The sequence below is a fragment of the Lineus longissimus genome, chromosome 7, assembly GCF_910592395.1.
Source record: "Lineus longissimus chromosome 7, tnLinLong1.2, whole genome shotgun sequence".
Taxonomy (NCBI): Eukaryota; Metazoa; Nemertea; class Pilidiophora; order Heteronemertea; family Lineidae; genus Lineus; species Lineus longissimus.
Window position 1 is genome coordinate 5,497,665 of NC_088314.1, and position 27,025 is coordinate 5,524,689.

At 41.7% G+C, this 27,025-nt stretch overlaps 2 protein-coding genes across 5 annotated transcripts in view; both read left to right on the forward strand.

Annotated features, from left to right (window-relative positions):
- Positions 1-124: 124 nt before the first annotated feature.
- On the forward strand, positions 125-7,702 carry LOC135490828 (uncharacterized). 2 transcript variants are annotated; one of them, XM_064776368.1, is made up of 13 exons: positions 125-197; positions 477-1,070; positions 1,512-2,099; positions 2,394-2,568; positions 2,821-2,987; positions 3,297-3,488; positions 3,821-3,998; positions 4,355-4,521; positions 4,769-4,948; positions 5,389-5,667; positions 5,954-6,044; positions 6,340-6,518; positions 6,943-7,702. In XM_064776368.1, exons 1-13 carry the CDS (start codon positions 137-139, stop codon positions 7,230-7,232), a joined length of 3,141 nt encoding a protein of 1,046 aa, XP_064632438.1. In that variant the 5' UTR covers positions 125-136; the 3' UTR covers positions 7,233-7,702. The 2 variants fall into 2 exon arrangements, with proteins under 2 accessions (XP_064632438.1, XP_064632439.1); XM_064776369.1 differs by having other exon boundaries at positions 2,400-2,568.
- A 1,865-nt stretch (positions 7,703-9,567) lies between these two features.
- Positions 9,568-27,025, forward strand: part of LOC135490771 (uncharacterized) — a 29,598-nt gene continuing 12,140 nt past the window's right edge. The window contains exons 1-29 of one of the 3 annotated variants that reach the window (XM_064776244.1): positions 9,568-9,742; positions 10,446-10,862; positions 11,089-11,175; positions 11,401-11,510; positions 11,763-11,959; positions 12,163-12,300; positions 12,628-12,707; positions 13,015-13,180; positions 13,590-13,796; positions 13,998-14,270; positions 14,472-14,733; positions 14,982-15,134; positions 15,320-15,410; positions 15,694-15,805; positions 15,945-16,099; positions 16,268-16,398; positions 16,576-16,656; positions 16,808-16,967; positions 17,239-17,271; positions 17,794-17,990; positions 18,121-18,244; positions 20,185-20,393; positions 20,618-20,812; positions 21,071-21,391; positions 21,720-21,816; positions 22,566-22,646; positions 25,590-25,874; positions 26,108-26,160; positions 26,352-26,401. In XM_064776244.1, the coding sequence (XP_064632314.1) occupies positions 10,472-10,862; positions 11,089-11,175; positions 11,401-11,510; positions 11,763-11,959; positions 12,163-12,300; positions 12,628-12,707; positions 13,015-13,180; positions 13,590-13,796; positions 13,998-14,270; positions 14,472-14,733; positions 14,982-15,134; positions 15,320-15,410; positions 15,694-15,805; positions 15,945-16,099; positions 16,268-16,398; positions 16,576-16,656; positions 16,808-16,967; positions 17,239-17,271; positions 17,794-17,990; positions 18,121-18,244; positions 20,185-20,393; positions 20,618-20,812; positions 21,071-21,391; positions 21,720-21,816; positions 22,566-22,646; positions 25,590-25,874; positions 26,108-26,160; positions 26,352-26,401 (4,439 nt within the window). In that variant the 5' untranslated portion in view covers positions 9,568-9,742; positions 10,446-10,471. The remainder of the gene's footprint in view (positions 9,743-10,445; positions 10,863-11,088; positions 11,176-11,400; positions 11,511-11,762; positions 11,960-12,162; positions 12,301-12,627; positions 12,708-13,014; positions 13,181-13,589; positions 13,797-13,997; positions 14,271-14,471; positions 14,734-14,981; positions 15,135-15,319; positions 15,411-15,693; positions 15,806-15,944; positions 16,100-16,267; positions 16,399-16,575; positions 16,657-16,807; positions 16,968-17,238; positions 17,272-17,793; positions 17,991-18,120; positions 18,245-20,184; positions 20,394-20,617; positions 20,813-21,070; positions 21,392-21,719; positions 21,817-22,565; positions 22,647-25,589; positions 25,875-26,107; positions 26,161-26,351; positions 26,402-27,025) is intronic. The other 2 variants (XM_064776246.1, XM_064776245.1) reach the window with 2 other exon arrangements.

The following is a 27,025-nucleotide window of genomic DNA, read 5'->3' on the forward strand; positions in this document are numbered from 1 at the left end:
TATCAAATTTCCCAATTGGGTTATCCAAATACAAGTCACTTTATAAGTAGGCCAACATAGATCAAAATCAGTAGTCTCTGCTGGGAGAGTGTGAACTGCCTATAGTTTAGTGTCTCACATCAAAAATCAGACAGACATGGAAGTGGTCTATTTTCTTCTGAGCTGCTGTTTGTTGCGGCCCATTGTCGCTGGTGATGGTAAGTATTTCAGTGATGTATGCTCTTCCTCTCCCTTTTTGCCTACTTGTGTTGATCCAGGCGATGACCACGTAACATGGTTGTGAAGCTGTCATAGGGGGCCTTCCAGACGCAGCCAGAGGCCTACCGGAGACAACTCTCAATACAAAATCGAATTCGTAAACCTGATTCTCCTTTTGGTACACATTATGTGCATTGCATTATAGTTCGGATGGGAAACGACTTCTACAGATCAGATCGGTTCCCAGCAGAACTTTATGACGGTTTCTTTCTTTACAGTGTCCATATTACCCAACTCACCAACAAATGTAACAGTTGAGTTTGTGAACCTATCTGATCCACTTCTTGCAAAAGTGACTTGGAACGCATCACCGGGCGAGGTTGACTTTTACCGGATGACCATCCAAAAGAAGGGGACAGACTTTCTACAAGTGAGGAACACTCGCCGAGGGACAGAGTTGTTCACATTTCTAGAGCTTGAAGAAACGTACGAGATCAGAGTGGCTGCCAACAACGGCGGAAAATTCAGTGAAAATGCAAACCTTACTGTTGAGACAACTACTCTTTTCGACCCTACTGCAACGGTGAAGAATATTACCATTACGAACATTACGCTTACTTCCGTACAAGTGTCATGGGAACCTCCGCGTGGAAAGGTCAAATATTACACATTAGAATATTCAGAAACGAGGACAGATACTGCAAGACTGCGCCAAAGTTTCGCTCCACACATGCCTTCTGCGGGTACCCGTGTCACTCTCACCTTGCATAATCTTAAGCTAGCCACCAGCTACTCCTTGACAGTCAGACCCTACTTCGTCGAAGGTCGTGGAATGGAATCGGAAATTTCTTTTAGATCTGCAAGACCACCAAGTAAATATAACCTTAGCAAGATTTACTTGAAAACAGAGGAAATGTACAACAACGACTCCACCGCGAACTTTATAGATTTGAGAGACCCGGCTATTAAACTATGATTTTTGACAATTCGCAATCGTCATTGAAATTGACGGCCTGATAATATGTGCATGCTGGCAGAGACTTTTTGAAAGACTCCGATGCATGTCACTCTTCCTGTCCTTTTTGTCTGCTTGTTTTGATATAGGCGGTGGCCATATGGCATAGATGTGAAGTCGTTGTCTTTTCGGCCTTTTAGAGGCAGCCAGAGGCCTACGACTAACGTTATAAAATCGAAATGCCTGATTCTCCTTTTATACGCATTGTATGCATTGCAAGTTGTACATTGATAGGAAACGACTTGAAGTGATCATATAGTTTCGACAGAATATTACCATGTTTTTTGTGTCTTTGCAGTGTCCAAATTACCCAACTCGCCAACAAATGTAACAGTTGAGTTTGTGAACCTATCTGATCCACTTCTTGCAAAAGTGACTTGGAACGCATCACCGGGCGAAGTCGACTTTTACCGGATGACCATCCAAAGGAAGGGGACAGACTTTCTACAAGTGAGGAACACTCGCCGAGGAACAGAGTTGTTCACATTTCTAGAGCTTGAAGAAACGTACGAGATCAGAGTGGCTGCCAACAGCGGCGGAAAATTCAGTGAAAATGCAAGCCTTACTGTTGAGACACCTGCTCTTTTCGACCCTACTGCAACGGTGAAGAATCTTACCGTTACGAACATTACGCTTACTTCCGTACAAGTGTCATGGGAACCTCCGCGTGGAAAGGTCAAATATTACACATTAGAATATTCAGAAACGAGGCCAGATACTGAAAGACTAGGCCAAAGTTTCGCTCCACACATGCTTACTGTTACACTTGTCACTCTTACCTTGTATAATCTTAAGCTAGCCACCAGCTACTCCTTGACAGTCCGACCCTACTTCGTCGAAGGTAGTGGAATGGAATCGGAAATTTCTTTCAAAACTGCCAGACCAGGTACATTGTAAGATCTTTTATCAATTATCTTGACACTGTACGAATGGGCACCGTGTGTTCGATGTGATTGGAATTAAATCCACTCGATTAAAATTTCAAACTTTGTTTCTAGTGTACTGATGGCCCCATGATTGAGAAAAAAATTCCTTAAGCTAAATAAATTTAGCTGAGAATGCTATTTTGGTCATATACACTGGTACCATTAGATGTATTTGGACTCCTTGGAGCAATATTTGTCCCAATGCCAATCCTTGATAGAAGTAACTTTATTCTTAAGTTTATAACTTATTTTAGTTACAGAAGCAGTCGATTTGGTAAAGGACTGTCTGAGCACGGAGAACTGTTGGGTGGAGTATAACTTCACGGCACCTTCCACCTGGAACGACTGCGCTGGGGGAGCCAAGTACGTCAAGAAGAATCACTACGATACTGGATTATTCTTAGGTGTGGAGCTCTGTACTGCCACAGAGTAAGTATGGTTTGAATGTTTTATTAAGAACTTGTTTACGAGATTATAATAAAATAATAAAAATAATAAACAGTGCTTATATAGCGCACAGGTTGTTGACGAGGGATCTATAACAGGCGGTGCTAACATAACAGTCGGAGCGATAGAAATCTCTCGTTTGCGAGCCTTGAGGAAGATTCTGCGACGCCAATTAAGCCCAAGTGTGTAAAAGTAAAATAAATTCATATCGTGGTGTCAACATTTCTCCTTCAGATACAAATTGTTTCTCTCCAACAACTTCACCTCCGAGTACAAGCACATCGCGGACGTAGGCGGCCATGGGGCTGATCACTGCGAGATGATGGCAGCTCCAGGCGTAGTACAGGAGAGTGACATGTGGGCTTCGTATCAAGACATTTTCACTTCTCCGATGATAAAAGGTATATTCAGATTGATCTGTGCACTTCATCATATAGCCTATCATAGACAGCGTGGTGAAATGTTTGTGCTTGCAGCCGTGTATACACAGGTTGGGGACGGTGGCAATCTGATTATGTACACCAAAAAGAACAGAAGGAAAAATTGAAGAAATTCAAATTAGTATCCACTTACAATGAAAGAGACAGCCAGATGTCGTATGTTTCAAAAAAAGGTCACTTGGTTAAATTGGAATTGATGATAATAAAGCACTCATCAATGCTCTGATATTGGCTCTAATGATATAGAGGGTGTCACTTATTCTCTCACAGGTTTTTATCGCTATAACGTGGGTGACAATCCGAGTTATGCGGATATTGGAGCCAGGCCCGTCTCGACTAGCAAATTATACCCGAAGTCATACAAGTGCGGGATTGCGGTCCCTGGCTCTGTCAGGGTCGTAAGGTACGATGGGTCTTCCGACAGTGATTTGGTTACTTTTACTGAACCTACACCAGGGGGAGGTAAATATAGTTTCAAACATAAAACTATACTCTCATTGATGCAACTCATGGATTGTCATCGATATTTCGATTTCGAAAGCAGTGTCCGTGTCAAGAAGTCATTTTAAAAGCTGGAATTCGAAAAAATGATGAATATGCCGATCATTGAAAGGAACGTTGGCTCTGTATCAAGCAATTCTTTATACCGATTATTACATAGTTGATATGAACTAATGAAGAGGTATATAGAAAACAACCTAGGCTACATGTATTTAGACTGCTGTGGGTGAAGCCTGAAATGACCGGTATTAACTCTCACATAACCCATTTCTTGATTTTTAAATTTATAACAGCATTATCAGACGCAAACGATTCCGTAAAGGACTGTCTGAGCACAGAGGACTGTTGGTTGGAATATGACTTCACGGCACCTTCCACCTGGAACGACTGCGCTGGGGGAACCAAGTACGTCAAGAAGAATCACTACAGTGTCGGAAAGTTCTTAGGTGTGGAACTCTGTACTCCAACAAAGTAAGTCTTATTCGAAAGGTGTAATGTGTTCTGAAAACGATTAGTAATCGTAGACTATTCTTCTGAAATTGCCAATCTCTTGATCTTGTGCCATGATAAATCTGCGCCTCATTGATGTCAATAACAACTCGGTGTTACAGAAAGGTTCGATCCAAATAAAAAACCCACTGAGATTGTGTTGGTAATGTTAACACAGAAGCCCAGTGCAAAGACTGAGGCGGTTTTTTGCAGGTTACAGCGATAAAAATATGTTGTTTAAGGGGTGCTTTTTGACCCTTAAGAAAGATTCTGCGACGCCAAAAACACATTACATTGATAAAGCTAGATTTCAAATCGTGGTATCATTTCTCCTTCAGATACAAACTGTTCCTCTCCGACGACTTCAACTCCGAGTACAGTCACATCGGCGATAGGAGCGGCCATGGGGGTGATCACTGCGAGATGATGGCAGCGCCAGGCGTAATACCAAAGAATGACATGTGGGCCTCGGACGAAGGGCTTTTCGATTCTCCAAATATAAAAGGTATATACAATGTACATTGCTTATATACGTAATGACCATGGACAGATCCGATGAATTTGGCCTGCGTCGAAATAATCGCTCTGGTCAATCGTTGGAATGCCCTGGGTATCAACTTACGGTGTTAGAGACAGTCACATGTTGTATGTTCGAACTGTGGTTGATCGGAAATGGTTACCAAAAAAAGCTCGCACTATTGCTCATTATGTGAATCTAGTGATAAAGAGGGTTGCATTTTTTTTTCTTACAGGCTATTTTCGCTATAACTGGGAGGATACTCCGACTTACGGTGATATAGGAGAAAAGCCCATTTGGACTGGCAGATTTTACCCGAAATCTTACAAGTGCGGGATTGCGGTCCCCGGTTCTGTCAGGGTCGTGAAATACGATGTGTCACCCGACAGTGGCTTGATTTCTCCCACAGCTGGAGGTAAGTGATTTCAAACCCGGCATTACCGATTGAACTGATCTTGTTGCAACTAATGGACTGTAGATATTTGTAATTCGAAAGCAGGGTCCGTGCCAAAGGAATCGATATGAGAAATTGAAACGAGGTAGTCGCATTAAGACCAATGGGTAGGAGATTGGATGTCCAGGCGAAAACCGGAAGTCCTAAATTGCTGCTTGAGATCGGCGACAAACGCAGTTCCCTCCGAGCAGTGGACTAGTATCAATTCAGCAAAGCGCTGTGAATTCAAATTTTAGCAAAACATCATTAGGTCGGTCACTTTTGAATACAAAGATCAATACATAAAAACGATAAGGACTACATAAAAACCGTTACATTACACCAGTGTTTAAAACCAATGTTAGCTTTCGACATCCTTCGCTGAGAAACTTTCACCCCTGGCCTTGCATGCCTTATTTCAGCTACAACGCCAGAAATTGAACCTCCCGAGGCCCTCACATCCTGTGACATGCAAAAGGTTGATAATGCCCTGATGCGCGAGGTCAGCATGTACGTTATTCAAAGCAGTTCAGAAGACCACTGCAGTGACAAATGCCGCGACATTACAATGTGCGATGGGGCCACCTTTATCAAGGGGACGAACGATTGCCTGATTCATCTCAGGCGGGGATTTATTTTGCCCCCACGGTCCCGGGATAGCTGCTGTACGACCTATAAGAAGGATTGTCCGCTAATTAAAAGTGAGTAGGCCATGTCATTCATGTACATCAGAGTTATTTGAAAGACTCTGTGTACATGTATAGTAAGTAATAAAGATGAGCTGGCCAACGGTATTTTGTTTAATTTCTGAAAAAAATACCTCAATATCTACATTGCACGTTTGTTTGCTTTGACAGCAGCAAGACTTTTACCACTTTCCCCTCTCGCAAGCAAATAATGGTCTCAGCGGTGTTCCTGCAGTCTTTGTTGTCAATTGCAGAATTATTTCCGATTGAGTGGGTGTATTATTCGGCATTTTCTCTTTAGGACCCGCAACCCGGCCCAATGAACAGATCCTTTGCGCCCTTGACCGGAGCACCCGTAAACCTTCCGAGAAGTATGCATATAGAGTTCTGAGGTATGTCTTCGTTAATAAATTTAATTTTGCATCAATTCGCAACATGGTATTTTAAAAGACTCGGACACGGTGATAGAAGTAGCATGCCGATTTATCAGCGTTGTGCATCAATAAGTTTCCGGGTGTTGTGCGTCTGAGAAAAAGTTTCCTTTCTGACGCGCATATAACGTATGTGGAAATGTACAGTGAACCTGGCGGCCAGGGTGGAATCCCATTTTATCATCACGTACGGTGACAAGACAAAACACCTGAAATGAATGACGGGGGCGATCATCAGCGTTTTATTTGATTTCAGGCTAACAAATAACTTTGATCGCGGAGAGTACTCATGCCGTACAGACGAGTTGTGCGCTGGACTTTCGTTTAAGGCCTCTGACGGAAATCTCGTCGACTATACCTTCTATTATAATAATGCCCCTGAGCCGGGCGTCACGTTTTCCAATTCTTCTTTCGTCAAGAACTGTCAAACAGGCGGTACGTATAGGAGAACTTGCTAAATTAGATATGGTAACCCAAATGTTGTAGTCGACCGTGTCAAAGGTGAACTTTTGTATTTTGGTGACGAAACGACTATAACTCCGGAACCGACAGGCTCGCCTGGATTTTAAGTTGCATTCCCTTGCTGTCTGCTATTTGCTCTCTTTTAAAAAGTGGTGTTATTGTACCAAGTCAATGCCATCGCTCACATATTCAAATTTGCTTTAAAGGGAGAATACTAAAAGGGCTTTTGATGGGGTGTCATGTCGGGGGGGGGGGGGGGAATATTGCAACAGATATTAGGATCGGGCCTTCACCGGAAGTGCCTTTGGGGGACTAGGTGTCTGAAGGCATTTCAGTGACCTTTGAATTATCTTTCGCGAAAAAATGATATATTCTCATGCGTGTTTTCATTTTTAAGGTCCAACGTGTAGAAAACTAAAGGCGGTGTTTGGTAAGACCCTGAAGGACATCAGCCCTTACCGCAGAAAGACAGCGGTGCGAACGAAGGCGGAGTGCGTCGCCTCCTGTGAAGGCGATCGAGTCGGATGCTCGGCAGCAACATTTCGCTGGAAGAACAAGGAATGCTGGCTGTATCGTTTCCACGAGGAGGACTATGACTATCAGTTAGAGCCTGTTCGTTTATCGGATGGAAAGGTCATGACGTGGATCAAGGATCCAACATTGTGCCATCCGGGACGTAGAATATAGTTACAGTTACATTTGAGTACCGAATCAAATTTCGTGGTCTGATCAGATGGCATTATTGACGTACATGTATAGGCCTATAACTTAGGTCTCGTTGGGGAGTTTTTCCCGAATGTACGCGATGATGACGGGGCCCATTAACAGGACGTAACATCTATTTTTAAATGCTTTCCCAAAGTGATTGCATGAGGACAACCCATTTGTGTTGTATATCGCTGGAAACACCCGATTCCCCTGATTCTGCAGGATGATAAATCGGGCATTTTATTTCTTTAAATAAATCATAAGCGTCGAATTTGCTCCTAGCCCTGTTCACCATCCCAAATGGCAATATTGCCAATACAATCACGGAAAACCCCAAATATTATACATTTTTCCTGAATAAATCTTACAGTGGCCATTCTCCCGTGAAAGATGGTTGCTTACGCTACACAAAGATTAAAAAAAAATTGAGGGTCAACCGTTGAACTTTTGAGATATGTTGAATTTTGCCGTGTCGCCTGTCGGCAAGTGTCAAATTCTGACATGTCTCATGAAAACGCTAATAAGATAATTTAGAATCATTGGAACTTTTTCAAATTCACTTATGACATTGACAAGATATAGTACTACACTTCTGCAAAGTTTGATGAAACTCCCAGCATTGATTTTTTTTTAAATCACGAAAATGTATGTATACAGAATGTGCACGGACCCTATCGCAGATTTAATTGCGTCCGGAGCCCGCTCCTGGCTCCCCTGCCGTTGGCCAGTCATACTACATAGTACGCACATGAAACGTCCACACAGGAGCAATGCAGCGAGAATTTGTACTGCATATAAGGGTCCTGCCCAGTAAGTAAGTTCGGAGCAAAGAGACGCTGTGGCCGGCAACGGTCGGCAGTACCATGTTTGGGGTTCATGGAATAATTCGTCCCCCGTTCCCCCCCCTAACAAGGGGGATATTACCACCTCACAATGAGGCAATTTTTAATTTTAAGTAATCGCGTAGTTCCACTTTTTTAGCTCAGATGGCGCCAACTGCGGTCCTGTCGAAATCATTGGCCTACCTGAGGCTGATGAGGAAACTCACGAAACTCTACAGGGTGGCCCAGAAAGGTTTTGATCCCTTGCACAATAGAATTCTATTGTGTGTGTCCATTGTGTGAGGGAAATTAATTCTGGGCCACCCTGTAGTACATGAACCTGTCACCCTGTTCTAAGATATCGGAGCGAAAGTGAAAAACGAGGACATTTCTGTTTTCCACCGCAACGGGCCTGTGTATTTTACCGTCGCTCTATATTGTTACCTGCAGAAATGACTTTCGGCCAATGAGACAGTAGTGCGCAATATCTCTTCTGGATGTGCACTCCCCTTCATTGCTCGCCATGTTGCCAGGGAGTATACCAAGTCTCTGCTGAATGTGCCATGCCCCTTCACTATAGTGCACCATATGTTTCTACAGGGTGGACCTTGTCTCCACGCTTAAGAAAACTGTGTCTCATTTTCACATGGTGAATACTGATCATTTTCATCAAGGGATTGCATGAAATCAGGACACGAGACCTGAAGAGACAGCAGATATACTGCAACCATACCATAATATGCTGCCACAACCAGACCTGATAATACAACATATGCTCTCACAACCAGACCTGATAGACAGGAAATGCTGGCACAACCAGACCTGCATGAGATTGCAGATGCTGCCACAACCAGTCTGATGAGATTGCAGATACTTTCACAACCAGACCTGGCGAGATAACAGATGCTGTTACACCCCAGAGCCAAGGCCAGCACGAGCAGATCCACACCTGATAACCCGCCCCATCACAAAGTAGACCAATGAACGACCTCGATAGCAAAGATTATTTCGGAGCAATCCTCAACCGTTCATGTTTAATTGAAACATACTGAACCTATACCCTTACAGTGCAAATTCTCGCGGCATTAGCCTACTCCCAATGGGACGTTTTATGAGTATGGATGGCCAACAGAATTAGCGGGCCTAGGACACAATCAAATCTGCGATATAGGGTCCGTGTACATTCTGTGTACAATCAGAGTTTATGACAGCTGCTGTCATCAGCTTGGTTGTGACATGGTCTCTACATGGAGACATTCAAGACATGTGGCCTTGTCGTATCAAATAATGGCTTGATATGTATTTAAACAGTTTTTGTAAATCGCTGATAAAAGATCGAGATATTGATTGCGAGCTCGTTTCGATACAGTAGACATAAAAACGTGGAAGAGCACCCCTCATTAGAAGATTGATTGCGTCCAGGGAGAATGCCCGGGGAGAATGGAAACGGTACTAGACAAACATCTATACTACCGTGCCAACCGTAAACAACATGGCTGACGTTGGAAAAAAGTGTTCTGCTTTTCACTGACACTTGTTTTCTTGGATGTTTTTGATTCATTAAATCTCTTTTAAAAGGTTGTAATTATCGAAATGTTGTCTGCAAATACAAAGCATTGTTAAAGGGCTTTGATTGGATACAGTTTGTCAATCAATTTTCACTTTTCAGTAAGTTCTGATCTCGTTGCGTTACTCACTTTTTACTGTACTCAACAATTCTAGATTCTGAAGTAGGCCTAGGCTAGGCCCTAGTATGTAGTATCTGTAGGCCTATATGACTACCTGCTGTGAGTGCGTGCATATATTTGATTATACACTAGCACTGTGGCCCACAGGTAGGTGCTTGTAGGATTGAGGTGAGGCCAAAGCCCTGGCCTTGGCTCTGGACTGGTGATGTATTGTACTGTAGCCTTATGGCTGCCTATATTATATAGTATAGTGGCCATCCCTGGGAAGTGTTTCTTTACACGGCTTATTCTGTACATAAATGTAAATAAGTCATAACATCTGCAGACTTCCCATGGTTTTACTAGCCGCTATACTTAATTTGAGCCGGCTCAGCCCCGCCACCGGCCAGGCCAGGCGGAACCGGTCATCCTAAACAGCGTCCACCAGGTTTAAAGTCAGGTACAAGGAAGAAGGCTTAAGGCCGGAGAATTTTTCAGGATATTTCCACTAAAATCAGACCAGCTTCCCTCTAAAATCAGACCAGCGCATGTCCTCGTGGGCAAGCTGTCAGTGCCATGGTGCATTGTCATTGGTTACAAGCAAGGACTGCAATAGGCTCCAAGTGCAACGCTCTGCAATGATACTGATAATCCTCACAGAGCCATGATGATCACAATGGATCTTATTATGTCTTGTGTTACAGGGTTGCGGACTTGAACCTGGTTAAAAATGCCTGAGGTTGGTTTGCCCAAGACCCCAACACCTAGTACCACCCTTACCATAGATACTGGTGATGGAGGCAAGACCACAGTCAGTGTCACCCCTGCAGAGTTTGTGGAGATTGAGAAAACTTTATCCAAACCTGATACTGAGGAGAAAAACGAGGATGAAGAAGATGGTGAAAAGATCACTATTGTCGAAGATAAAATCTTTGATGAAATTCGCGACAAGATTCATCAGAATTTGGAAAAGCGGTCCTCTACTATGTCTTTGATGAGCAGTGCTGAAAGCGTGGACAGAGAAACTTTGAGAACTGCGGAGAATTTCCAGATGATTAACCATGGCTTCCAACCCAGAGCTTCTTACGAACAGCACAAGAAGTTGACAGATATCATGGGTGGTAAGTGTATCTATTTAAATACTACGTGTATTGATTATTACTGCAGATCTAATTATTGTCCATTATTGAAGAGAAAAAACCATCCACTCACAGAATTTGAATTAATGGAAGTGAAATCTGAAAAGGGCCTATTTTCTTAAATTTAGGGCTGGGAAAATAAAGGGGTTTATACAGGATTACCTATGCTTCATTGAAAAAAGTCTCCTCTTGTTTTTGAATGTTTTAGTAACATACAGCAGTCGCCAGAGGCAGTTTGTAATCCTTGATGCTAAGGGTATTACTATCTGGAAGAAGGATGCAGTAGGAGCTCAAGGTATGATCATCTTATCCCTTTACTCAGCCTATCTGTTGCTATTACTTATCAATAGCTTGGACAGTCACTCAGTAACTGCCATTTGGAAATTGCAGTACAGCGTGTACAGTGGAACCTTCCATACTGGGCACCTGTCTAATAAGGACACCCTCGCCATAAAGGACACTCCATTTAGTCCAATTGTCTGCTGATTCATCTAACTATCTTTCCGATATTCTATTCCAGTTGTTCGGGCAATGAACTACCCGAAGTATGAATACAGAATTATCACTTACTTAGTGTATGCTAAGAAGTATAATGTTTACTTTGGTTTGGGGAAGGACTTTTCTTTAAAGGTAGGTGATGTGCTTTTTAACACAGAATATTTTGGCTAGAGATATCATGCGGTCTGCTGTTCCAACAATTTTTAAGTTCCAGTCCCCATTAACACCAAGTTTTAGGGTATGTACATGTATGATGTAGTAACTGAGTCAATGTATTCTAATGAGAAGAGTGTTAGTCTGTCAAATTACCAAAAGAAGCGAATTATGTCATTCATGATACTTATCAAGTACATGTACTAGTGTACTTTCTCCATTATCACACAGGTACTAAACCGTGACTTCGATGAGGTCTGCTCAGTGAGTGCGAATCTTCGCTCAGTGCTTTTCATGGTGTTTAACCCTGTCAAGGATGAGCTCATCACCGGTGGCGTCGGTGGGACCAAGGTCTGGCGGTATTACCAAGTGGCTGAACAATCATGGAGCGAGATCAAACCAATGGCGAATTACAAACTAGGTCTCAAGTAAGTACAGTCTAGCTCATAAGTAATATCAACACCTATGACTTGTGATATCTCCCAAAATACCAGACCGATTTCAATGTGGTTTGGACAGGGTGTTCACAAATCTTGTTATCTATACGAACACTCTTATTACAGTGAAATGCATTATTGCCTTCATTATGTAGTCGAGCATTTCATTTGAATATTATATCATCTTGTTTCAGATATGAGCTAAAGAATGTTGGGGGGAGTTGGGTGAAGAGAGTCGACCTTGACCTGAATCTACAACATTTGTACTGCTGTTCTGAGATGGATTTATATGCGTACGATTTAGAGGGAAATCTGCTGTTTAAATTTATGGGGTATGGAAATTTTGTTGAATCTGGTATTGATCATTTACTGGTCGCTTTACATCATTGGTCATTACATTATTGTAGCTTGTGACCTTTGGCATGTCACTTTAGTTCTATTGCTATATCCTTGAATGAGATGTAAACCCATATTTTCTGTACATGGTTCCTATACCAGGGCAAGCACAAGGCCCCATAGCAGAGCAAAATGAATTGTCAAAGCCATTTAACTCTCTCCTGAGTAAATTCATATCATAGACATATTGATCATTGACCCACAATCATATGAATTCATGTCAGTATGCTCGGTTTATTAATATTAGTGTGTTTATTTTTCAGTGCTCATAACTTGTCAATCACTGGTTGTTGCTACTCGATGGCAGCCAAACTTCTAGTCACATCTTCGATGGATTCCGAGGGTAAGAATATTTCTTGACACTAACACTTTTTGAGCAGGCCTACTATTTTGGATCTAATAGATAAAATTCGCATATCTTACATTGTCATCTTGATAAGATTGAATCTCATGTTTTGGTGGATTTCCAGCTCAAACACCCTTTAGCTTTTCTGCCAATGGCAAGCTACCTCGGTGCTGGATTATGGCAGATAATTTTAGTGGATGAGGTGCTATTGATTGGTAAAAAGTGCCGTGAAATACTGTTGTTGTTGAGTGCACCCTGGGCTTATGACTGATTCAATTATACTTATGTTTGCTTTCCTTCCTAGTAAAAGTCTGGGGCATCCCCGGAGGCCACGTCCACACATTCCGAGGACACTCACGAGCCGTCACCAATCTCGTTTTACATCCTGATACGTCTGCGTTGTTCCTGACATCATCACTAGATGGCAGTGTAAGGATGTGGTCGCTTGATACCATGGACTGCATATACAGGTGGGTTTAGGATCTTCACCTTTACTCTTCTCAATGAAAAAGTTTAAGTTTGAGTGTTCATATTGATTTTAATATGAGGAAATAAGTCTAATTAAGTGTATGTTTTGAGGGGCAATATGATAAAAATACTGCCTGAATGCCATCAGATCGCACAAGTAGATTTTCTCCGGCCTCAGAAAGTTCAGGCCTGACTAGCTGATTCGTGACTGAATCCTCCTCCTAACTGAAGACTAGTCTTAACGGCAGTAATCCCAATTGGGACACAACTGTAAATGCCAAACAACTATTTCTCAATTGAGCGAATACATGTTTGTCGATTTGGAATGGATATGTAACTATTGTATACCAGTAAGACGAGTCTGGTTAAAAAAACTGATAAAGGATGAATATTTTTCTTTTTCACTTTCAGCATTGTGGTATCTTCAGAAGGCGTAGTCTGGATGGGCATCACGGATGACAAGTTTCTCTATGTCAGCACTGTACGGACAATCATCCTCTGGTCTCTCAACTTCATCGCTCAGTTCTGGGCCTTGACAAGGAATACTGTCTCTGCCATATCACTCGTTGGCGCCGAGGACAAGACGACTCGTGTTCTCACACTGGGAGAGGACAGCAGGTAATTAAAAGATTAATGTTGTGACTTCTTGATGTGTGTACTTTGGGCATCTGAATGCGAGTCGGACACCTTAGCCATACGTTACCATACTCGATGAAGATAAGGCTTTGATCACTGAAATCAGTGTGATGTGCGTAACTCTGCTTGCAGAACTTCTCATGCATCAACAAGTGTTATCATAATCCTTTTTCTCCATTCCAGTGTGCGTCTCTTTGCCCGTAGCTCCCACAAGAACTTGTCCACTGTTCTCCCACCTCCACCAATCTCGCCCCTCCAGAGGGTCCTCAGCTTCGCCTACAGTAGGAAACTCAACATTGTCTACATCCTCATCAACCCCCATGAGGTCTGGCTCTATACTGTTAGAACAGATCCAGCATGCCGGATTGCTGTTTGGGACATACACCAGCTTCAGGAGGATTATAGGATAAGGTCACGGTCGCCGAGCCCTACTGAGGGAGGACCTCACATACCAAAGTAAGTGTGCTGACTTGTAAGAGCTGTCTCCGAGTCCATCAATGAGCTTTGCCAAATATCAATGAGAAAACAAGTTAGATTTTGTGCAGATAATGGTGTGGTTTTAAATACTTTGTGCAATTTGTTATTATTGCTAAAACTGAGCCCTGAATCGCTTTTTTGCTCAACGATTTTGTGAATTTGATACCTACACTCTTTCAGGACCAAGAAATTTCATGTTGCTGCCAGTCACTCTACCCACAATTATCGAGCCACAGAAGGCGGCCTGGGAAATGAAGGCGTGGCAGACTGCTCCAGCCTTGCTGTCCTGGACTCTCCCGTCATAATGTGGACCGAAGAAGGCTTCTGCTCACCTCTACAAGACCATTTCCTGTTGCTGGGGATGGAAGATGGACGCATCTTATTCATGGACCCTGTTCTCAAGGGACAGAAGCATCTGGAATTTAAAGCTTGCAAAGATCGAGTAAGTTTGAAACGGAACTTGAATATTGACGAGGACATGTTGATAATATCTTTCAAAATCAGACACTTTGTATGACAGTAATTGCTTGAAAGTTTAGTCCCATATAAAGTGCTTTTCTGATAACTACGTTGGCAAAGTGCTTCAGCTTTCCAGAATTTTCAGGAGATGGTTGAAGTACCCCACAGTCCATAATTATCCTGGGACAAATTTAGCATCATTCTTGTTGACATGTGTATTTAATCTTTCAGATTCAGAGACTGACGATAAGCAAGACCTACAACTGTCTTACTGTTTTATCGCAATTGAAGGAATGCGCTTTTATCCAAATGTGGTCACTTCCCGGTCTCAAGTTAGAGTACGAGGTCTACTGCCAGAGTGATGTCATCTCATTTGCTAGACTTGTAAGTATAGTCTGCTTTTACTCCTTGTGAGTGTGTGTTAAGTCAGTGCCACTATATTCGGGGTCGAGTTGGGTTAATTGTCTTGGTGAATGATAATGATGATGATAATGAAGATTATTCATACAGTCGCTATAAAAATGTTTCTCTGGAATTTTTCTTGAAATGTGTTGACCTTTCTCCTCCAGGACACCTGTTTGCTGACCGGCCATACCAGTGGCGTTGTCAATAGCCATGTCCTCTATCCTGCTGAAGATCCTGGGCCACTCAGGCCTAAAGGTGAGTTTTTAACTTTTCTTTGAGCCCCAAAGAAGATTTCCTCATACTATATCGTATTTGCCAGCCATGGGGAGTGAAGTTCAAAGAAGCAGCAGAAATACCCTGCTTAAGATGTGATATACACATACTAAAGGAATCAACAAGCTTCTTCCCTGATCCTCAAAAAAAGAGTCAAACTAGAGCAGCCCATTTTATTAGCATGGGTCGAAATGAAGTCAAGAATAATTCACTCAAATTTCGGATGATTTCATGGTGGATATTACCATTTGTCTCCTGATTTCAGCCACGATCCCTGCAGTGGACCCAATCCCCACTGATACGCTGAAGACAGATCATAGAACTCCAGTCATTGCCTTGGACAGCTGTCCAAAGATGGGCGTGTTTTGCTCATGCAGGTGAGTTGTTCTTTCAAAACTTCGACATGGGAAAGAGTCAGAATACCCTAACTTTGATTTCCAACCTTATTTCAATCAGTATAGATTAAAATCTTAATCTCGATGTAACTGTTACAATTATATTTCTTTTATTATCCAGCTCTGATGGTGCCATAAAGGTTTGGATAGAAGGCAAGGTGCTACTGACGGAGATTATGTTAGACGATGAAGTCAGTGCGGCCATCTTCTTCAACGACCGCGCTGACCTTCTCATTGGGTACAAGAACCATCTCTTCCTAATCGATGGCAGTAAAGGTACAGAATTATATTTGTCTTTATTTTGTTCGCCATGTTCTGCCTGATGTAATGTCATTTTCCTGTTTCTTGGTGGCCTATGTTGCCACTTTCGGCTCAATTTGTGTTTTCTGTTCTGTCTATCATATGGTGAGGTTTGCTTCAAGATACATCGTCTAATCATTGCAGTTGTTCCGTGTATGAAGTTGGGTGAACTGGAAGATGAATTTGATAAAGAGTCTGACATCTATGAAGATCCAGCTGTAGCGTTTGAAGGAGTGCAGGAAGACCCAGACCCCGTTGACTTAGACAACTATTTGGTAAGAAAACAGGCTTTATCTGGAGCAATAGTGACTACACCATTGAGTAGGCTTTGTGATTTGAGCATCCCCTTGGAAGGCCATCAATCTTTAAGTAAAAAGAAGTTATCTAGAGAATAAAGTTGTGGGTTTTTTAGAGTTTGACTATCAATTTCCCATGAATCGTTTTTATTTCAGGTGCCGTATAACATGGAGTTCTCAGATGATTTTCTCATTGGCAAGAAACCACTTGTTGAGGTGGAAGAAGAAGAATCAGAGGTGGGTGAAATGAAGAATTGGTCCTTTTTTATTATCAGTTTTCATCTCTCCTTAATTTGGTGAAATGGCCCAACCTCGCTATAATTAACTGCTAGGGATCCAGTCAAAACGATGGTCCTTTTGTTTCAAATCTTTTTTCTCCATTTTGTAGGAAGAAGAAGAGGGCTCTGAATTGTCTTGGGCACCGACTGAAATCTACTTCTCACCAGACGACATGCCCAGTGAAAGGTCATTGCTCGATCTGACCTTGACCACGGATGTATCCAAGTATGACCTTCAACAACAAATGAAGGTGACAGAGAAGTTAGAAGGTAAGAGAAGTAACGACTGTGAAATCTGACTGATTTTGCATATGTTTTGTGCCATCATGGTAACATAAGTTTGTCTTCCAATTTTTCAAGTAAACTGTACATCAAAGGTTCTACATGTTTGTTTTCATATTGCCAACTAGAAACCTGAACCTTCCACTGAGTAGTGGAGTAGCTTATAGTTCTCTCTTCAGCTTTCAATTCTATTTCATTCTCTTACCTTGTCCTGTCTCCTCTTGATGCTCTATTTCTGAAAATATTTCTGAAATTTCAGCCACTCAGAAAACGGCTCAACCACATGCCGGGGGTATTACTCAATTCTTTATGTTCTCAATCAACTGTGTGGCTTTCAAAATAGGCATGACAGATTAATTGAAGACGCTGTTTGAGTTCATAGAATCTGGAGAATATTCTTTAAAGATAATGATAACCATTATGAGACTTATGGTTATCATTATCGTTAAAGAACATTCTCCAGATTCATTTGTTGGCCTGTACATTCATGATCCAGGCTCCACTAACGAAGAGTAGAATGTCTCCGGTGACATATTATTTGTTAACATTTTGCTTTCTTTAGCTTTCCATTAGCTGTGGGACATTTAATGACACATTTTGCCAAGACTTTTCACTTTGCACTGTAACATAAACTGCCCAGTAGTATAGTCTATTCTCCAGGTAACCCTACCAATAGTAAAAGATGTAACTCGTCTTGGGAAACCAATCTGCCGACTCAAAGTTTAATACCATAGTAAAGTTTCTATCAACAGGATTTGCCCTTGGCATCATCTTGATCTTCGGTATAAAGCATTTCATTCTTTACTGAATTCAGGGCGCAGAAGGCGACGACTTCGCCAGCAGGTCTGCAGTCTGGCTGACATTGCCCAGGAAATGAAGGAGAAAGAAACCGTGGCCCATGCTATCAGAACTACCCTGCCGACATTTGGAATTTCCCCTGGTCCCACCCCCTCTGTTTCTCCTGCATCTACACCGACTGCTGCCATGTCGGAGGATGAGCTGTCTTTAAAGGTAAGCTATCCTTGAAGTAGCTAAGGAAGAGGGGAAAAAACAATGGCCCATGTCTTCTGTACCATGATACCATTTCTGTGAGTCACCAGATTAAACTTATGGATTGATGATGTGTTCTTTTCTGTTGCAGTCAGATGAAGAGGAGACACCTGTTGAAGGGGAAGTTGAAGTGAAAGAAGGCAAAACGGTTCAAGTCAAAGAAGAAGAAAAGAAAAAACCAGAGAAAAAGGACAAAGTTGAGGAAAAACCAAAAGGTATGTAAAAAGGTTTATGTAGTAAAATTGGTTTTCAAAGAGGCGAATGAAACAGTGAGCGTGTAACTGACTCCGCCTATGAAACTTGACAAAACCAATACCTAATTATTCTGTTACAGCAAGATCTTTGCATCGATCTGACAAACAAAAGTTCACATTGGAATAGGACAAAGATTGTACTTCTGACTGAAGTCAGCCAGTCCGTAGTGTTGCCTATGCTCACAACTGATTCAGTCACTCCGTGGCCGTACCAGCATATCGCTTCTTCCATTCTGCCCTGGAAATACGGCATGTTTGGGTGCAAAGCTCTGTAATGTACATTAACATCTTTGAAATTTTTAGAGGATAGTGACACAGACAGTGTTGTCAGCCAAATGACCATCACGAGCCGGGCAGACACTGTAACGACACCTACTGGGGCAAGGTCGCCCTATTTCTGGTCCGTTTCTGTTGCAGGTAATGCACAGTGTGGAATGAGTTGTTTGACTACCACAGTGTTCCAGCAGTTTGGATTTTATCAGTGTATTCCTGCAAGTTTGACTGTTGCAAAGTTCTCAATCATTTCATATTCAATTGTAGATTCAATAGGACCTGGTGTTGGAATTCTCTGGTTTAGACAATCCCAGTGCACACATACCTTACATTGATACACAACGCACATACTGTAACGTTGAAACACACAAAGTGCTACACCAACTGTACAGATAACGCAATCATGCATGCATACATTATGACTGACTGTTGGCATTGCCTGGTGTAAGCAATGGAAACTGATACAGTTGAACCAATGATAGGAGAGTGTACCCCTTTAACAATGAAAAGAGTTCATTTGATTACACCAGTATCCTTAATTCTCCCCGTCCTGTGCCATATCCTGCCCTGTCATCATTCCATTCAGTTTGTAGTTCAACATGTCACGTGTTCATTGATTTTCCCACAGTTCTTGTATTAACTGCTGAGTTTTTGCGCCTCTTTTTGAAATGCCCACAAAAAATTGGCGAGTGACAGTATTTAACCAACTGACGAAGTGTTTGTTGAGAAAAATTTAATCCCACAAGGATTTTCTTTTCAGCTGTGCGCAGTTTCAGTGGAATTGACCTCCTAAAGGTCTTCGGTTATCATATTCCACCACTCGCTGTGGTATTAAATCGTTTACATAGAATTCGTACACAGCCCGAGTTGTTAGGGAAAGGTATATTATTTGGTTGTTATGAGTGTGGCGGTCAAGTTGCTTCAGTCAGTGCACAGAATAGCAAGTGGGATGTCATAATTTGTTGTAGTGAAATTGTCACAGTATTGTATATGCTAGAAAGACAATTTGATTATTGCCTCAGCACAATTATTTGGCTAATTTTTCGTTGATGTTTGTTTAAATGTTGTTATTAAAGGGATATTTACATTTTGTGCTATAGATCATTTTCATGATGTGATGGAGGGTAAGGGGTGCATAACACCTAGTTGAAAATCAACACTTGTGTCTCAATTTTGAATCTCTAGCAGTTTATCAGAGACTTCTAAAACCAGCAAGGTTGGGTGCCTGATTACGATTAACTTCTGACCTTAGTTCCTCCATTAACTTGTCAGAGAGAATGTAAACAACTGCAACATCATTGACCATAAGAGTCTCTCAGTGCGGCAATTATCCATAATGTGATTGCTCTTTAGCATGTCGGCTTCAATTTAGATGCTGTCCATTATTGTCAATGACCATGATGGCTGGATTGAATCAACATACTGTCTCATAAAAAATAATCAATAAAATCTAATTCTCAGCCTCATGTGTGGCCTCATAATGTTGAATACGGTTGTCTGAATATTGACCTTTTCATTGGCACATATCAACAGTTTTACCTGATTGTGATTTTGGATAGAGTATTAGTCCTTAAGTAGTTTTCCTAGTTACTCCATTGAAAAACAAATTTTTGGCCACCTTTTTACAGAAACTGCCACCAGCGAGGAACCTGCTCAGAGAAAGCAGTCTGTTGCTAGGAGTCGTTTCGATGCAGTCGATATTCGAGCGTTGATGGCAGATGCAAGGAAACAGGTTCCAAAGAAGGAACCGCCAAAGAAGGCACCAGATCACAGCCATGTTCGACAGCCGGAGACACCTGCTGAGAGACAAACAGGTCTGGCTGCAGCTCAGATAGTGGTAAGTTTGGCTTGTATAAACTCTGTATTCCTTGGAGAAGTCTGGTGGTGTCGTTGTTGGGAGTCCTTAACTTAGTCTTAAGTTGTAAATTCAAATCCCTTCTCGTTTGTTTTTTCATGTCAGACGTAATTGAGTTCAAATTTATAGTGATGTGAACTTTGATTGCCATTGAACTTGTATTATAAATTTCTTTAGGATTCTTCAAACTCAAATGTTTCTTTCAGCCCAGGAAACCTGTGAAGAAGAAGGAGGCATCAAAGAATAGGAAGCTCCCCAAGAGAGGGAGCAAACTCACACCAGCCAGAAAACCTGATGCCCCCTCGCCTGTGTCTGCAGTTGCTAGTTCATTGGCAGCGACTGGGACCCTGACTGCAGAACAGAAAAAGGGACTGCAGGCTGGGGAACCGGTCAAAATTATGGTGAGTACTGTAAATTTCTTCTGAGGTGTCACCTGCTGAAAGAAAATGATGTCACACCTCAACAAGCTACCCAGGAACTATGTCGAGTATCAGACACCTCTGTCATGTCTGTTAGCGGGAAAAGTTATGATTTTAGACCAGGATTCCATTCAATATGACCTCTCTAAATTTATGTTCCTCTTCTATTCTACATCGGTGCAGATTGCAAAAGTGACCTTACTTCTTATACAAATCTTTTTCTAAAATCCGTATTTCTAGCGGCCCAAGGTCCCTGCGTCTGCTGAGCAGCCAACGGACAGCGATGATGAAGATGAAGTGTGGTCGTCTGATGATGAGGAAATCCTAAGGGTAACTGGCGAACCAGGAGAGGCTGACCGTGAACCACGGAAAACGTCCGGCGTGCGACGAAGGTCGGCCAAATCGAAAACGAAGCAACCGGATGTAGTTTTTGATGGGCCGATGTATGATGGCGCTTCGGTAAAAGGAAGTGAGATTGGTGTGACTGTTGAGGAGGCAGGGATGATGAAGACTGCGGATGAAGGGGGAGCAGCGGAGGCCACGAGTGAGGGCGGCTTAAAGGTAAAATTTCTCACAAAAAGTGGCAAGCTTATCTCAAACTACGATTCCTAGGAACAGACCAGACGTCACAGAATTCTCATCAGTGTCAAAGCTGAGAAGATAAGAAGACAAGAAGAAACCTTCTGCTGGCTGCAAGCACTTTGAACTCTGTGAAATGATTTCTGGTTACTTTTTGTCTGGGCCTGAATGGAAATCATCTAATCAAGTCCAGCCAGCCCCCTAGATTGGCAACGATGTCAAACTTTCTTATATCGATCTGCACACGAGGTAATCACATAGTGGCTGTCACCTGTACATCCTTGTTAACTTGTCTCTTCATTACTTCCAGGTGATGACAGAAATGCAGGCTAACATTCTTCCCAAGTCGAAAAGTCCTGCTGGTGCTGTCCAGTTGGGTATTGAACCAATGCTTGAGATGGGACATGGTAAGCTATGTACTATACTGCTCAGACTTGTTGTCCTGTTGTCGGTCTCAGTTGTGACACTCGTGTCAAAACACTGTGCCTTTAAAGCAAAGTAAACAGAAATTCAGCTCATAAATATTCATCAACGCAGTTAAATACTTGTTGCTTTCAGAATTAAAGAGTTGATTCTGAAGTATGTCGGATTCATTCATTCGTTGATATCCATTGAGGAAAAACATAAGATCTACTGTAGTTCAATGTATATCTCCATAAATACATTCCCTCCATCAAATGCTGTCATAGTTTGGAGTTGTGTATGGTAAGGTGTCCTGAAAATTGTCTTCTCCGATCTCACTATTTTGTGCATACTTTTTTCGTGAAGATTTTGAATCATTTTGACCATTTTTAGAAGAGTTTTGATCGAACTTATGATATTTTCTTTGGTTTACAATACACACTGTACACACACATGCATTGTAGTTTCTGATTTTACACACTACTTCCTAGTGTCATGATTCTTCATTCATAGATAAGTTACAATCTTAGGGAATAATTCATTTTCTTCTGAGAACAGGAATCATACATTTATCTACACACAGTAAGTGTACACACATTGATTTCACGCATAATTACCAAACACCAATATCAGCATCATCAATCATAGTTTAGTACCAATGCTTGCTCATAATCTCCCTCATCTATAGCGGTTCTGAATTCCATTCGCCATTTCACATTCCGTTTCTTAACTAAACAGTGTGATGTTTCTATAGGTGCCGACGCCATGTACCGGGCTGCCAAGATGGCCTGGGTACAGAGACATTATGGCTCAAAGTCAGGAGAGACTCTAAAGGGTATATGTTTAAAATTGCCCATCATTTTAACCTTTTAACTCCTTGTCAAGTGCTATGATTTCTGCAAATTTGGAAATTTTCATGGACAGTGTAGATCTGCCAATACCATTTTCAGTGTGATGGAGTTGAGTGTGTTAGTTCCTTTGTGTAAGTACAATGGGAGGCCAAAACTGACACACCATGTTCCCGCAGAAAATCAATCTTAAACTGTTTGATTGGCAAGATATCTCCGGCCGTGAAAATGTTCCATATTTTAGAAAGTCATACCCTGGATGTGCTAAGCAGAGGTTGCTTACAATCTCAATTTTTTCCCAGTTTGTTATTAAAATTTCAAAAACATGATAAAACAGATTCTGTTTTCCATTTCGGCACCCAGCCAATGAAATTTTGGTTTGGAAAGCACTGATGAAAGCATCCTGGGAAAAATTTGTGCTGTAATGATCTGTTCCTCTCTGAGACGTTCTCCATGCACAGATTCACGAACAACTGACTATACCTAAAATGTGTAATTCACATATTTTGTTTAGGTTTTTCGTCACTTTATCTCACAAACTCTAAATGCCTGTGATTCACTTCAGTCCACTCATTTATCTCACTGACAGCACATAACTTATTGTCACACATCTAGGTTTATTGTGTTAGAGAGGTTGCACGTCCGAAATCACAGGGATCCAGGATTCAGAGGAAGTGGGTGCCCTTGAGCTTAATGGCATTCAAATTCCCGGTCTTTTTCAAAGATGTTTCTGAAATGGGTGGGAAAGCTCATGCTGGCACCCCTTGGATCCGCCTCTGCAACTTAATGTTGATAAGATGAACTGGTTAACTGTTGTTATAATCAACAAATCATGCTGGTTAAGCACTTGTGATTTTTTAACATCGTAGTTTGGTTTGACTACCAAGGTTTACAAGATGTCCAGCAACTCATCAATAAGTGTCATTGTCCCAAAGTCAACTGTATTTTGTGTTGTTTTCTGTCATTCTGTGTCATTTATGTATGTCCTGTGTCTTCCCACATTTGTGTTTTCAATCTCATCGAAATTTGACCTTTGCATTGTATCCTCAAGTAGTGCTTTCCAGCAAAAAATTGTGTGGCTTGAATTCAGGAGAAACATGACTATCGGAGACTGCTTGCTGGCGGAATGTCAATTCTAATTTTAACTATGCTGTCTGTTGTGCTTTCGGTTTGTTTGTCGAATAGATAATAATGAAGTAAACAAAATTTTGTCAAATGTCAATAGGCTAAATATTGTCTTTTAAAGATTTTGTAGCAACTTTGGTGTAAAAGAATGTTGTTTTTATGACATCTGGTATTTCAATTAGTGCTTCATATGCTAATTTACAGTGATTTCTAATTTTCAGATTATCTTAGTGTCTCTAAGGAACCTGTCAAAATCCATTGTGACATACCCCAGGTTGATATCGACCCGACTGTAGTTAGTGATTTTGACACATGTGGCAGTACCTTGTTTGAAGATTATGAAGGAGATGAAGAAGAATTGAATGAATTATTGGAAAGGTTGAGCGTGGTTGATGCAGATTCTGTCTTCTCTGGTTTGACTGGGAGAGATTCTCCTATGACCAGTCGTCGTGCATCTGCCTTGAGCCTCAGGAGACCGTCAACTGTTGAAGAGGGCCATAGGCAAACTTCATTGACAAAGCCAAAATTGGGACCACCCACTCCGATTCCTGTTGACTCAAGGCCACCGACTGGACGAAAAGTTGTTCCTCTTACTCCAATCCCTGTACTGGAAACAAAGTCACAACCTGGGACAACGTCACATCCACCCAGACCTTTGGATAAAAGGATCAGGAGCGCTGTCCCAGATTCACGGTTTTCTCGATTAGAAGGGACATTATCTGCAAACAGTGTCCAGCGTTCTGTTCGCAAAGTTCAGATCCAGGAGACTCCCTTACCAACTACACTGCCCCCATCAGAACTATTCACACCGAAGACAACTGACTACGAAGATCGCTATGGTGCCATCTTTGACAGGATTAGTGATTATGCTCTCAAGAAATTGCTGTGTATTGAAATTCTCTTCAAAATTATCTGAGCCCTTGTAAAGATTGAGAATGAGGTTTCGAAACAAGACAAGAGATTTCCAATTAGTCCATGCAGTTTAATGCATGAGTAATACTTGTACTACATTTAGCTTCAGTTGACCCCTCCCCTCCTTCTGAAGACTTGTCTTAATTTGGTGAGAGATGTTTCTTTGGAATCATGGCTTTGCCAAGAAATCTCATTCACAGTCATTTGAAGGGTTACAATCCTGAAACATGAGTCAAGGAACAGAATAGTCAGATTGCTATAACGGCTCTGAGTGTTCCCTTTGGCCCATGTCTCAAATGGTTGGTGTGTATACTTTATCTAACATATTTGTGATGTTCCTAATACAAAATTCTTATAATTTTGCAGCAGTCAATGTGGAGTTTGTTTTACATAATACGTCTAATGATTAAACTTTATGATTTCTTCAGGATTTTAACGCACCCAGGTTCAACTGATTTGACTTTGCACACGTTTTAATCTAACTTCAATTTTTTTACAGGGACATTCTCAACCATACAATGAATTTGTTTTAACTGGTCATATATTTTCTCTCTAACTGTTGAAAAACTAATCTCAATTTATGATACAAAATTGTCGACTTTTCTTAAATATTCTCAGCTGTAAAACACAAAGGTGCCTTTGGGTAACGGTCATATCTTCATAAAATTGCAAAAGAACGTAAACTGGAATAATAGCGAAGAGTGGCATTATCTTTTGGTCTATAATTGCAAACTTTTAAAACCTTAGTCTGTGCGCTTGGTGGATAGCACCCTTGACCAAAATGACTGAAAATGGATATTTTTTGTATTCTTTTTGGCCTATGATTTCTAACTATGCCAATCTCTTGTTATGATTTTCCATTTTGTCATCAACCAAGTCTGGTTCTGCTTCAGTTCTAAAGAATTACAGCAGAATGGAAGATGACGAGACCTCTCCAGAATACGGCCACGTCACACGCGTCTCGACATCTGACCGAGGACGGAAGTCAAAATCGGCGGATAGTCGTCATCGTGCCAGTAGCGCCCTCACAATGGAAACAGATTTTACCATTGACGAACAAGACGAGGGGGACTTTGATGATGGAGAGAGTCTGTTTTGGGAGATGAACGTTTCGACTAGACAACGTCAGCGACCTGTAACAGGTTTGACACGATATCGTCCATTGTCTGGACATGACAGTAAGTAGGGGAAAGTTTCTTTCTCCTTCCTTCATCTCCTGTATTCAGAACCTTTTCATTCATAACGATATACATACATACATTTCTTCTCATTCCATAATGCTCATTGTGTTTCTTTCAATAAACAATCATGGCTGTCTCTGTCATTACGAAATCATTAATTCGTTTCATGAATATGAATTATGGAATGTTTTACTCTCCCTTTATGATAACTTGTACCGTTGGTTTTTCAGTGATTCCAAGAAAACCAAGACCTTTTACTGCCCTTGTGACCAATAAAGAAAAGGTGAGTGATTACAGGGGGGCGGGGGATTTCAATTTAGATAGGAATGGGTGTCTTGTCAAGAAGAGGGACTACCGACAGTCCTTAAAATGCTAGGGAGAAGAGGGCCAGTATGGATGCAAAACAATCTGACACTCCAAGAACTAGAACAAATGCTCGTGCAATTATTAAGAATTTCCCTCTCTTTAATTCAGGATATCTACAGGGTCATGGAAGAGTTGTTCACAAAATACAAGCAAGCTGGGTAAGTTACATTTTGCCCATAGAGCGATTTCAAAGTGATCGGTTTGCCAAAACAGCACCCTGTCCACATGACGTCATATTTGACTGGTGAAATCACCATTCTTCATATTTTGATTTTGTCAATATAGACCCTGTCCATAGTGCCCCTGACGAGGTACATTCCATTTTCCTCGACCCTCTATCTCTCCCTCTTAAACTGTCTGTCACCTTCCCTTCCCTCATCTAATACTTTCCCCATCTTCTCTCTTTCTCATCTGCATGTAGCACCAATCCTGTTGCACCTATTGAACCTCCGCTATCTTCATTAGACCTACAGTCACCCAGCAGTTTTAGACACTCATCACCTTCACCATATTCAGGTCTACCGGCACTAGGACGCTTTCAACACCTACATCCTTCGCCATCCATTGAGAACACCTATCCTGTTGTACCCATAGCAACTTCATCATATTCAGAAGACCATCGGAGGCCATCCTTCAGAGTTGCTTATCCTCTCACACCCATTTCACCTTCACAATCTTTGATAGACCAACAACGGTCACCCAACCAACTTCCACCATTTTTGGTAGACCGGCAGTCGCTCAGTCACTTTCGAGACTCTCCATTGTTGCCATCGATGGGAGAC